Consider the following 14,183-nt stretch of genomic DNA (forward strand, 5'->3'; position numbering starts at 1 on the left):
TTTATCCCGGAAAAGCAAACAGCTTCTACAGGATAGCATCGCTATTTTTTCCCGATTTGTCTTTCAAAATCCGCGCAACGGAGTTTTCGATTGATTAAGATTTTTTTTTGGATGGGCATAATTGGCGTTTTTTAAGTTAGACTTAGACTTATTCGCGGACGAAGTCGCGCGGATCCGCTAGTACATATATATTTCTTGTTTGCGAGTGTATGTCACTGAGCTCTTCCTAATCGACTGGACCGATTTGAATGAATTTTTTGGCATGCGTTTGGGGGCGTGCGGGTCATCTCCAAGCGGCCAATAGTCCGGTCGGGGGCACGGGCCTCGAGGCAACGCCTCCTTACCCGGGTCATATTCGCAGGGCAGCTGTGCTGCCCTGGTATTTGTTGTTTTAGCCCCTTTCTAGGGGCTAGGGCCCGCCAACATTGGCTTTAGGCCTGTTGATTTGTCGTGTCCGTGAAATGACCCCGCGTCACTGTCAGCGAAGTCGTCGTCGGCGCGCGCGGGGATGTTATTAATTCCGATGGGCCTTGCGTCATCGATGTCACCATTTGTGCCTCCGCGTTGTCGCGCTGGCGGGGGTGATTGGAGGAGCTCTGTGTGAGCGAACATGCGGCGTGCGATTGTGCGGACGAAAACCTCCACGGTAGGCGTCCTGGTGTCTCGATGGATGACGCCATTTCTGACGTACCTTGGAGCTCCTACAAGGCGCAGGCACTTGTTCTGCTGAACCTGTAGCCGGTCTTTTTGGTGGGCCGAGCAGAGGGCAAACCAGGCTGGGGCTGCGTACGTGAGGCGTGAGCGTTTGGGGGCACTCTGGATGGTTTAGATTTACAAATCAGCCCGACATATGGCGCTGGGGTCCGCTAGTATATATATATTTCTGTTGCCGCTATAGTAAAAAATAAAATAAATACAGAATAAAATTAATAAGTATTTAACGGGGCTTCTAGACAACAGACAAGAGTTTTTTGTCCTATTTGTAAATGCCTAATCTGCGTGTTTGTGCGCAAGTCCGACTCGCACTCGACTCCGGTTTTGACGACCTGTCTCAGTGGTAGTCGCTGTGGAAGAGGTGGGAGGTCCTGGGTTCAATACTAGATAGGGGCAAAATGTGAATTTGAAATTTTTTATATTCCCTGGCATGGTCGGTCGGGAGGCTTCAGCCGTGGCATGTTACCGCCCTACCGATACGGACGTACCGCCGAGCGACAAAGCGTTCCAGTACGATGCCGCGTAGAAATCGATTAGGGACCGGGAGGGGTACGGTTTTGATGAGACTGTTAAACCCTAATTCCGGCTGGCATCTTCGATTGCATAATGATTTACCACCGAGTTTGTTTACAGTCGAAGGCGAACCTAGTTAATTTTGAAGTAGAATGTCATTGCTGAAATCTTATGCATCAGTACCTAAATCACTCACAAAATATTTTCATTTCAAAAGTTGCCAAGATCATATTATCTCTCGCACTGTCTAAATATTATCAGTTCTATTGTTGACCCAAGCTTCTAACTCATATAACTCACGCCCTTACTCTACAAAGCCTAATTTCCCAAACTCTACAGGCACACCTTAGTCAAAATATTTGGTTTCACCACATTTACATGGGCACAATTTTTTTTTTTCTTTTAATTCATTTTCTGTATACAATAGTTAGTAACGATATGGCCAAGCCACATATTTTGACTAAATGGTTGGATTATAAATTTGACTATATGGTCCGCTTTAAAATGAATTCGAAGAAAATAAATAATAAAAAAAAGTTCGATTCACTTAAAACGAAAGTATGAAACCGCTTTTCAAGAAGTTCTTTAGTACTAAGAAAGTTGGTCGTTGTAATTTTGTAAAGTATTTACCTATTTATACTTTATACTGATATTTCAGTAAGATTACTATTATCTACTATTACTATTTCAGTAAGGCTACTATTTATCCCAGAAAAACTTGGTCGAACAACGCAGGCGAAATCTAGTACTTATATATAAGCTTTTAGCCTGACTTGAGAATCGAATGCACTGACTACAAGTTACAACATCTGTAAACTTATATGAAATAGGATGGATTATACAAAATTAAGAAGAAGATAAATTCAGACAAAGGTTTACCTAATAGATAAGCGGGATAGATAATGGTGGGTTTAGCTTTTTTTTTGGTTTAGTCCACTGAAAATTCTGTCTATTCACCTGGTGGTATGGCAGTTGTATTAAACAAATACCCCAAAGGGTTTCCAAGGGACATATTACCGGGTCCTTCAGACCGCTTCAGTCTAGGGCTTCGGCATACTTTCGGGGTGACTGAGTTCGAACCACGTCACGGACCTCTCACTTTTCAGAGTTATGTGCGTTTTTAATATAAGCAATTGAAATATCACTTGCATTAAAGGTGAAGGAGAACATAGTGAGGAATCCAGCATGCCTCAGAGTTCTTCATAACATTCTCAAAAGCGTGTAAAGTCTACCAATCATTTCATTTCATTTCATTTTCATTTCATTCCTTGTAGTAGGCCGATAATGGGATAATGATGATCAGTGGTTGACTGATGACAATATATTATACTATATTACTAGTAATGGCCAGTGGCGTGCGCTTCATACATGCACAAAAGCACTGCATACCCAAATCATTTTATATAGCTCGTATTGGAGGGGAATTTTTCCATTTTATGCCATGTACCTGCTCATGCATACCCTGATCGAAAACACCACAGGTGCACGCCACTGGTAATGGCATATTCCTAGTAATAAAATAAATTATTATTACTAAAATATTACGCCCAACAAATAGTAAAAGAAAATGGTTTGGCATGCATTTTTCTTAAATAATTAATCGTGAAAAAACTTAGGCGAAAGCGAAAAGAAAACACACCATACGGGCTTTTGTGTTAATAAACGTTTTTATTTATATTTTTCACCTGCACAGTTTGTCATCTATTGACAACACTTAATCGCTTGGCAGCACGTCTTTGTCGTTCGAGTGGCTACTAAACTAGCCACGGCCGAAGCCTCAAACCAACCACAGAGCTGACTACTGCGCTGCGGATGTCAACAAAATAATTCCCTAATATCCCTATCCTATATTATGTTCTAAGCTATTCGTAACATATATCTTGACTAGCTATTTCTCTCGGCTTTACTCTTGGGAAATTAAGTTCAAGTGGTATTTATTAAACTCAGGGTTTAGTTGACCGATTTTGTTCAAAGTTTGTAATAGTATTTGTGAATACGTTCAAAAATAATTCCCAAATTGTTTAGTCGACCAGTCATATTACGTGATGCATAAACCAATACACAGACAACGTATTAAAATTATTTTATATTAGTAGAGAAAATATTCGTGATCTCTTCACGATTGATTCAAGTTTAGGAATTCGCTTCCGTTATGCGGAATTCGTCGCCTTAGCATTTTCTGTTAGTGTTTGATATCACGTTTGAATCAAGACGGCTTGTGTAGGGGTACAATATTTTTTGTATAAATGCCCTGAAGACATGTCTCTCAACATCATATCCAGCAAAGCATTGCAATGAAGATTACTATATTGCTCTGTGCAGTGGCAACTATAGCTTCGGCTGTGCCAACGAACTACCACGATAACCTTCAAGATCAGGAGACTGTGCTTGAGAATCTTCCCACGATCATACAAAGGGAGAAAAAATCTCCGCTTCACGACCACCATGCTACTGGATTGACACTGGAAGGAGCGGAAGATAAACTGACTCAAGGCACGCCCAAATCAGGCTCCAGGTTATCACCCACGGAAGGAAGAAGCTTTGGCTTCCAAAAACCAATAATTGTGAAAAAGAAAATTGGCTACCATGTATACCGCGACTCCGATGAAGAAATGGCTCATGCTGACCCACACGAAAATTGCAGGAAGCAAGTTAAAGTAAAATTATGTGACGAGGAACCTGGGTCACCAAAAAATATGGTAAGCTGTTTTACATCGGAACGACTAAAGGAAGAAATTTCTGAGCAAGAAATAGAAAACAGTATCAAGACAGCAAAAGAAGCAGTTGAAAACTTGCAGCGTGGTTTCCATAAAATGGAGCATAATTCAGCAAAACTGGTAAACATAGAGGATAAAGAGTTAGAAGATGATTCAGCAGTTCATCAACACATTGAAGCAGCTAGACAAGCCTTAGAACATGTCTACCAAAATTTTGGAAATCTTGATACATTGAATTTACCAGTGACTGTTTCAAAAACTGAAGATTCTCAATTAATGGCATCATCCGATGAAGATAGACTAGCTCAATGGAAAGAAGCTATTGATAATATTCAGAAAAATTTTGAAATCGCCAGAAACATAGAAGATGCCTTCAAGTCTGACTCTGAACAAACAAACTTACAGTCTACTCATAAAGACGATTCTTCAAAAATAAGAGAAAGTGAACATACTGAATCCACCTTTAATGTTGACTCTAAACTTAAATCAAATACTGGGAGCGACGTAGGATTGCTAGCAGATGAATCCGATGCATTACAAAAGCATTCGGATTTCGATATGTTCACGGCTCCTTCAGAACACAAGGAATTAAAAATTAAACTACACAGTGACAGTTTAAAGAGCGAAAAAATTACTGAAGAGCCTTTGAATGACCATGAAAGTGAGACAAGAAATACTCAAAAATCAAACGAACACACGTTAACAATGAAAAGCTCTGAATTTACACCAACGGTAGAAGAGTCTTTAAAAACAGAAGGTGTAAAATCTGATGATCATCAAGATATTCGTGATCATGCTCATAAACAACAATTAAAGGCTGTAAATGACTTTAATTTGGAAAGTGAAAGCAAAACACATGATATGGAAATGAAAACAGAAAAAACCGCACTATCGGAGGTAGAAGATATGACTCCATTAGTAATAGATAAATCTAGTGATGATAAGGTAAACTTGGCAAAAACTGCTCTACATGATATGTCAATGGAAGCCAGTGATGTAAGCCAACACCAAACTCACTCGGAAGTGAAACATAGCTTGAACAACGAAATGGAAAAATCAACTCACAAAGGAGACTTTATCGAAGCAAAAACATCGCTTACCGGTGGACAAGCAAAATCAGTGCACAATATTGATGAAGATCACAGGCATATTGAGAGTATAAGTCATGGAATACAAGAAAAGGAAACAAATATACCTCACAATACTCATATAAACCCTTTGAACACTATGCGTTCTGCGGATGGAAAGTTCATTAAATTATCATCAACTAAAGGATTTAATAATGAACACGAAAGTATCAATACACATTCTTTGATGAAATTGACTGAAGATCAAAATATGGAACACAAAGTTAATGAAATGCATCGTAATGATCATTTAGGGATGCGAATGACTGAAGATCAGAATTCCTTCTTCATGCGTTGGGCAGATGAAAATCAACAAAGAGCCCAGGGATCACCATTATCAATAACGGAAGATCTCACTACGCCTACTAAAATAGGTGAACTTAACAATGGACAACATTTCCATAATGAACACACAGGTATGCGTTTAAGCCAAGATCACAACACAGGACATCAATTAACTGAGGATCATGAACATCCTTTATCTATGCAGTGGGCTCAAGAAAAACAGCAAAATAGTTTGACACAAATACAAAATCTACTGAAGGCAAACGCTAAAACCGCATTTCCAGAAACTATGAGATTGAATCAGCACCAGAACATGCAGAACAAAGTAACTGATAATAATAATTTACGAGACCTTTTCTCAATGCGACTGGCTCAAGAAAAACATCAACACGATCATCTGAAATCCTTATCCGAATTTCACGATGGACATATACATGAAGCATCCCAAAATGGATTTGCTCATAATTTAGTTAACACTCATGATTTGTCTCAACTTGGTCCAAGAATGCATGAGCATCTACATATTATGAAACACGCGATGGCGTCAGATATGGATAGTGCGATGCAGCCAAGCATGCACATGAATATGAGAGGTGCTATGGGAAAACCAGCTTTTGAGCATAATGATATGCCATGGAATCACCATCATCATGCCACGGCCAGATATGGTTCAGGATTACCTATGACTGGTGCAAGTCCCGGTGCGGTTGGCTTGTTCCCTAATGCTAACACTGGAGGTTGCGGTATCCCGTTGATGTTGAGCTGCTCGCCTTCTGTTGTTCCAGGTACTTTGGCCAAAACTCAAGCCCATCCTGGTACAATCACAGCCCCAGCTTATAGATCTGAAGATGATCTCGTGTATTATATGAAGCGAGACGCTAAGGATACTGAAGAACTACCAACTATCAAGGTTCAGAAGTCCTCGATACCTTTCAATCACAAACCTGAGTTGATTTTCGATAAAACACAATAACGGTATTATTTGCTTTCAATTTTGGAACGATAAATAATTTAGCGGAATAGTTGTATTATTTATTTAATTATTTCTGTACTAAATACATCACAAAAGTTATAATAAAGCACAGTTTCTGTATTCTATTTGTATTTTTGTCATGCCCATAAATTTTTTATATCATACATACAGTGCCTGCCTGATTAAGCAAGCGCGGGGCCCAAATTCCATAAAAGAGCCCTTGATCTGCTATGGGTTCTTATGTATAAAGTGATAAAAATACAATTCAATACGTATCTTAAATACAATACGTATTTGCTATCTATAGGTTACAATTTTGCAAGTAATTAATAGTTTAGTAAATTACTATAGGCGATGTCTGTGTGCGTGTGCGTGTCCGTCTGTCAGTCAGTCAGTTAGTCAGGCAGAGATGAGTGATATTAAATATGTGGGGCCCCCTTTCGCGCGGGGCCCGTAGCAATTGCTACCGTAATGTGGTTAATCCGGCACTGCATATATATACTATATATATAGAATATAGATAAACACACAGGAAACACTTTACTTAAATAAATTATGTGACCTTTTTTATAATTATTTTAATACAAGTCTCTCTCACCTGGTGGTACCTAAGTAATGATTCAGTCTAAGGTGGCAGCGGGCAAACGAGTTCGGGGATGGCATTCCCTAATCGGGTTTCCCCGCGCCATCGCCATCGTGCCGGAACTGTATAAAATGAAAGGGCTTGACTAGTAGATTAATATACAATATAATAGATTACAAACCAAGATGGCCACGACAATAAAATGATAGGCCTACATGAATTAAGAATATTTTGTTTGAAATGTCGAATTACATTTTTTTTTCACAACTTCCTCAATACGTGTATACAATGAAAGGGCTTGACTAGTAAAATAATGTACATTATATTGAAAGTCCCTCAGAGTTTCAATATAGTGTACATTAATATTTAAAATTTTAATTCATATCATTTTATAAAGCATTTACCCACCAGGCTGCTATAATGCGAGTGTGTATTGTATTATCAAATGTTAGTGATAGTAACCGGGATTGACGTTCTAATGTGCTCTCCAAAGAACTGGGGCAAATATCATTGATTTCTTCACAGAAAAAAATAAATGCGTTACATCCGGGAATCGAATCCATGACCTCGCAATCCGTAGTCGAACATGCCAACTACAAGACCATAGAAGCAGTCATAATTTCTATACTGTGATACTCTAGTAAATTTTTGTCTATGTAGACTTTATTAATTACTTTTCTATGTTGCGTTATATATTCACAGTGTAATACGAGACAACGCAAAAATTATAGGATGAGTGCGAAATTTGATATTCGCTACACTTCCATCTTATAACACAAAAAAATAATTCATAACCAACGCATAGTTTTATTGAAGCTTTAAGCCATGCCGCACTATCTGTATTCAGTTATTTTTTTTTCCGTACTAATAATCGCATTGCACAGTTCATTGGCAAATCAAAATCAATATTATGAAAATCCTGGAACTTCGATCATAGAAGCTGTTCCGCCCGATAGCAACAGTAATGAAAGAGGAGACCTGGATTTGAAAAAGGATTCATCGGAAACATGTTTGGAAACAGAAAACTATTTAGAAGATCCTGCTATGGAGAATCGCCTGCTTTCCCCCGAATTTATATCATTGAATCAAGTGAATACGCCTAACGCCGACCCATATAGACGTGCAATTTACCACAAAGGACATTACTATCCGTACAGTCCCTACATGTATCAAGTTGACCCTTCAAATGATTCGGGATCACGACGTAAGGAATACAACGATATTTGGTATCCTTACACGAATCCGAATGTTTATACATCAGTGCCATATCCTAATATACCCCCAGTGAGGACTCTACCACCCGTATACGCAAGACTTTATGGGAACTCCCTGCCGTTGGAACAAGAATGGTTCCCAAGTCAAATTCGTCGTCAAAGGAAGCTTCATGAGCATGACGATTTAATAAAACAGCTCGAATACGACTCAATTATGGAGAACGTTTTGCCAACTATGCCAATACCTTTTCCACGTGACGCGAGTGATCCACAGTCTAGTAGAATTCCATATTTATATGCTTCTTTTCCACATGGGACAAGTGATTGTGCTATACCAATTCTCTTAGGCTGTACACCGAAAATTACGTACGGGAATTTGGAAAATCATAATTCAATTCCAGTACCATACGCCCATGCGTATACAAACTTATTGGAAAACAAGGTGCACGACCATGTTGATATTAGTGGTGGTCATATCAGTGGTGAAAAGGTAGCCAAGAGAGAATAATGTATGAGATTTGTTTGTAAGTGGTAATAAATATTTTCTTATAAAGTTTATTGTTTTATTGTAGTTTATAGGGTCCCGACCTTTATACTAGAAACAATAGAACCCTTATAGTATGTATGTCGACTCGGGCATCAAACCAAGGAGTTCATGATCTGCAGACAGATATTATAACCACTAGATCAACGAGGCAGTAGACATTTTATAACTATGACTTCGAACGAAAGGAACTGTAAATCAATTCTAAAAATACAAAGTATGAGTAAAGCGAGAGCGTTTTTTCAGTTTTTTAATTAGTTTAAAGAACTTTAACAGTTAGGATGCTAGCAGATGCAGGAATATTTATCTCTTGGACATGAAAAAGTCAAATTAAGCTCCTCTCACCGTGCCTTAAATCTTTAGAAACACATGACAGTAACACATAATTATTGGACAACCGTAGTCAGCACATTTTGGAATTCCCGGCCATTTGGAAACCTTATCCTTTGGCGATATTTGTTGCCTATTTTTATTCCATTGATCTCGGGAGTATTATTTATAAAAATCCTGTATATAAGTAAGCAGGTAGCTAAACAAAGCTGGCCGTGGACAAATTATGTTTATATTAATCGTAAATCATTTCAAAGTCAAAGTAAAATATTTCTTAACTAGCTGTTGCCCGCAACTTCTTCTGCGTTTGATTTTGATTTTCGATGTGGCATTCAATTTAGTCTAAAAAAAATTAAAGTATTCAGTTTCGCTAAGCCTTAAATGAGGTGTTTGCTGCTTTCCGCTGAGGAGTTCTGTCCTCTATCTCCAACCACATTCATCAGATCTACACAAAGTTTGGGCAAAATTAAACACATATTATAACCTCTATAGTACAAAAATAATTATTTAAATCGGTTATAATTTGTCGGAGTTATGGTGTAAAACCGTAAAACCCTTTCTTCCCCTCTCCCAAAGGAACCGAGCTTAATGTCGGGATCGGAAAAAGTATTCAATATTACTTCTTACATTTCCAGGAATATGTGTACAAAGTTTCATGAGGGACGGTTAAGCAGTTTTTGCGTGAAAGCGTAACAAACAAACTTACATAAACATTAATAATATTAATATGTAACTATGTATTTGAATCCCTATCCCTACCGATAGGGATTCAAATACATAGTTACATAGATGGCACTTTAGCTGAGGAAATTTATATAAAAAATATGTAGATAGTAGTGAGATAACTAAATTCGTAAATTAAATACTAAAGCTGCGAGGGACCCAACCGCGCAATTTAAGAAGCCCAAAACAAACGAACAGGGTGCCCTTTTAGTATCAGCATCTCACATTGTCATTTAAACACAAATACCTACCATTACAGTTTACGTGGAAAATTTCAGGTAATAGTGAACACGTATAAGTAGGTACTTATTGTAACTTCACTATTACTAAGTATTGCATTCGTTTCCGTGCTAATTTAAACTAAATGATGATTCCTCAATAGACTGTCAGTAATCGTTATTTGAGTCGGTTTAAGACAACCTTTATTTATTCCACTACTAGTTAGCTCTGGACTGTATTCTCACCTGGGGGCTATAGATATTGCAGCCAAAAACGGAAGCGGGTACTACCATCTACTGCAACTGTCATCCCGTCTGTCCAGTATGGTGATTATGGGCAAACCTTCCCTTAGAAGAGGCGTTTAGTCCAGCAGTGAACTGTTATAGGTTGTTGGTAATGATTTATATTTTTAACCCGGTTTGACGTGTATATGTGGTTGTGAATGTCTGTGGCATCGTAGCTCCCAAACGGATGAACCGATTTTGTTATTTTTTTCAAAAGCTGAAAGCTGAATTAGTCTAGCCACTAAAAAAAGGAAAATGACATTTTTTTCACAACTCCTTCAATATGGGAAAATGAAAGGGCTTCACTAGTCGAATAATGTTAACTATTTAAAGTCATGGATTTTTAAATTCAAAATTTTATTAACTTATTTCAGACAAAGAAGAATGCCCGCCAGGAGAGATGATGGGAACTAACCTGCAGTGCGCACCGCGACCACGCGCAACTTTATACAATGAGACAGTGTGGCAATACTATGAAGAAGAAAAGAGATAAATAAAATGAAATAAATAAATCTACGAGCTAATCTATCAATCTAGATCTACTCACTGGTTAACGATTATTTTCATTATTTTACCAATCCCGTAAACGGTGATATTAGGTTAGAGCATTGGTTAGGACTTCGGGACGGCTTCCCTTTCGGGAGGTCGAGTTCGAATCCCAGCACGCACCTCTTACTTATTTGCGTTTCAACGGTGAAGCGTCGTGAGCACATAGTGAGAGTTCTCCAATAATGTACTTAAAGGCTCTTGGATTCCACCAATTCAACCTGGGCCGGCGTGACGGATTACGGCCTAAACCTTTCTCATTGTGAGACCCGTGCCCTGTGGTGCGAGTGGTGCGTCGTAACCAGACGCACATTTACATCCATATTTTTGTAGATATAAATGCGGAAGAGCGTTTGTTTTATTTATTTAATTGTTAGATTGTTTGTTCAATATATTCCGCTCAACCACTCAACTAATCTTGAAATATGCTACACACACTTTCACTTCGGATATGGGTATAAAATGTACCAGAGAAACATTCCCGCGGAATTTAAAAACGGCCTCAGTTACTTCTGCTTTACTTCATAGTTAAAACAAAAAAAAACTCATCATGTTAAATTTTCCATAACGATAGTTTTTATCCTGGAGGACGTAGAAAAACGAAGAAAGGTTTCTGTGGGATTTTTAAAAATAAAAATCTACCCCACTGAACCGAAATTACCGGAATCTTAACATCGCGCACGAAGTCTCGGGCAGCAGCTACTCCCTTAATACTATATACATATATAATATATTATTAAAAAACTAAGTCCCCAGCCGCGTCTGTCTGTCATGGCGCGATAAACTACTGAATGTATTTTCATACGGTTTTCAGTAAAGAACAATGACTCATGCGGAAGGGTATATTTTACCATAGATTTCTGTAAATTGGCTTAAATATAACGATGTTTGTTAAAGATGTCATAACGACTTGGAGCTTTACTGGCGTACGCCGTGAAAATGATTGATGATACTAATAATGTACTACATGTTTCAAGTTATATTAGTATCTACAGAAAGTCCGCGAGGCTATATGTCTAACTGTTATGGTTAAGTCACAATAACTGCTTTTGTTTTAATTTGTCAATCAAAACACGGATGCAATCGAAAGGTTCGGGTGCATTCCTATCATGATATTAATCATTATCTAAATAAAAATGCAAATTCCTTTTTAAATTATTAAAATTGGGCCTATCGTTTAAAAGTTACGACGGGAAGGCATAGAAATCCTTAAAACAAGAAAAATGCCGCGAGCATCGTATAATAATAGAAAGAATATCTATCAGTTATCTTATTTCGGAAATAAAACCCGGTAGGTGGCGCTGCATTTAAGTTCTATGTTTTTTAAGATATTAAAACCGCTAATAACCGATTTGGTGCAGATGAAGTAGCGCGGGTCAACTACTTATAATATAAATAAAAAGGATTTGAATCCACTATTAAATTTTTTTCAGATTCGGAAAAGATGGATAGTTATAATTTTCACATGCATGCAAATTTAGAAGGTGCACTCTTGTAAACAATCATCAAACGTACGTACGTAATAATATTACGAAATACTTGTCATTTCCAGATATAATATTGCGTTTGATCAATCGATTTACTGATAAACCAAGCGGATTACATAGTAAAACGCGATCATTAGTGCAAATTTTCCTTTTATATTTCTATGTAATTCCCTGTTATTGTTATTGACAATGTAGTTGCTTTCCTTTTAATTGGAATACATTTTCTCTACATGTTATAGTCAAAGTTCGCAAATACTACGTAAATAATTTGTATAATATGGATCTGAGCGTTTTCACTTAAAAGAGTATGAGAATCTGTTGAAAACTCTGACTCTTAGTCGGATCTCATTATTTCAGATTTGTCACATAGAGATAAAAGAAATCAGTACAAATATTATAAATGCGTTCGGCTCAACCGTTGAACCTTCTTGATGAAATTTGGCACACATGTGGCTAGCATCCACCAACCGCTGTCATGTTACTGTAGGAATAAGAAATACGCCAACTTTATACCACGAACCCTATCGCGTAAACTGTTCAACTGCAATTAAATTTTTCATGTGAAAACCATTTGCGTCACAAGATTGTGACGCAATTGGTTTTCACTTTGGTTTAAACGGTATGGGATGCAAAGATATGGCCCCAAAACGCAAGGCAACAAAGTGGCAACAAACTACGTGACGTAAGTAACGTAGGCAGCTTGCGATACATAACTTGGATTTATCACAATGTTTTTAAAGCAAGTGACCGAGTATGATTATTTTAATCATCTTTGTTAGGTATGATCTAGTTTGCTAGAACATTAAGTTAAAATCAGACTGAAGCAGCCGTATATTTCCCTCATAATATTTATTTTTAAAGAAGTATGTATTATGTACTATATATTTTTTATTTAATTATTAGTAGTATATTTTATCAAGTCAACCAATTTTCTTTCTCTCTCCTTAACTCTCACTGCAGGGTCACTAGTAAAGATCTATTATAGAGATAAGTGTAACCTTTTCTTTTTGGTACTAAATAAAATAAAATTTTGTATAATAGCTACGGTTTAAGCGTCCTTATATTATTTGGCATTGTTATCCAAAATAACCAGAGTAGGTACGGTTAATATATGAATTTGAAAAACTTCAGTCAACTTTGTACCACGAACGTTTTTGCGTTAACTGCAAATTGTTTGTTCATGCGAAAACCTTTTGCGTCACTCGATGACGAAACGGGATGTTAAGAGACTGTATGGCCCCACGCCGCAAGTCAACAAGCTACGTGACGTAGTCAACGCAGCTGGTGATAACTTGGATGATATATTTAAAAACAGCGAACGTCCCCTATCAGTAAAGAAGTCGTGCTATCGATAGGAAGACGTTATTAAAAACATAGCCATGAAAACTTTAATAATCCTGCTCATATTTGGCGTGGTTTGCCAAGCGCGGCATATTCGCCCCGGGAACTTTGACCAGGACGAAGTTATTTTCGAGGAAATTAATAACGAGCGACCGGATATACCAATTGTAAGTAACTTTGCATTTGTAACTTAAATTCTAATTTAATTCTATGATATTATTATAAACTAACCCGAAGAGTTAACAATTAGAGTCAATATTGGTTTATCTATATCGAATTCAACCCATTACCGGCCCACTATTGGGCACGGGTCTCTTCTCAAAATGAGAAAGAAGGTTTTATGCTGTAGCCCACCTCGCTGGCTATATGTAGATTAATAGTCATCACACCTTTAAGAACGTTATATATAAAGAATTATTAAGCATGCACAATATATTTACTTTACAGTTCAAGCAAGTAATATTTGTATTGCTTAAATTAAAAACGCACATAACTCCGTAATAGTAGTAATAGGTGCGTGCCGGAGATCGAACTAGGTCCCCTCGAAAGGGATGCCGAAGCTCTAACCACTAGGCTATCACTG

At 37.7% G+C, this 14,183-nt stretch overlaps 2 protein-coding genes across 2 annotated transcripts; both read left to right on the forward strand.

The window, feature by feature from the left end:
* The first annotated feature begins 3,487 nt into the window (after window positions 1-3,487).
* On the forward strand, window positions 3,488-6,378 carry LOC120624183 (putative leucine-rich repeat-containing protein DDB_G0290503). The gene has a single exon (XM_039890556.1). It carries the CDS (start codon window positions 3,522-3,524, stop codon window positions 6,327-6,329), a length of 2,808 nt encoding a protein of 935 aa, XP_039746490.1. The 5' UTR covers window positions 3,488-3,521; the 3' UTR covers window positions 6,330-6,378.
* Window positions 6,379-7,664: 1,286 nt separating this feature from the next.
* LOC120624184 lies at window positions 7,665-10,697 on the forward strand. The gene is made up of 2 exons (XM_039890557.1): window positions 7,665-8,650; window positions 10,601-10,697. Exon 1 carries the CDS (start codon window positions 7,738-7,740, stop codon window positions 8,632-8,634), a length of 897 nt encoding a protein of 298 aa, XP_039746491.1. The 5' UTR covers window positions 7,665-7,737; the 3' UTR covers window positions 8,635-8,650; window positions 10,601-10,697.
* The last annotated feature ends 3,486 nt before the right edge of the window (window positions 10,698-14,183 follow it).

The sequence above is a fragment of the Pararge aegeria genome, chromosome 6 (genome assembly GCF_905163445.1).
Source record: "Pararge aegeria chromosome 6, ilParAegt1.1, whole genome shotgun sequence".
In the NCBI taxonomy this organism is placed as follows: Eukaryota; Metazoa; Arthropoda; class Insecta; order Lepidoptera; family Nymphalidae; genus Pararge; species Pararge aegeria.

Coding starts and splice junctions, on each gene's coding strand:
- LOC120624183 (XM_039890556.1), top strand. CDS start 3,522: ATGAAGATTACTATATTGCTCTGTGCAGTGGCAACTATAGCTTCGGCT.
- LOC120624184 (XM_039890557.1), top strand. CDS start 7,738: ATGCCGCACTATCTGTATTCAGTTATTTTTTTTTCCGTACTAATAATC.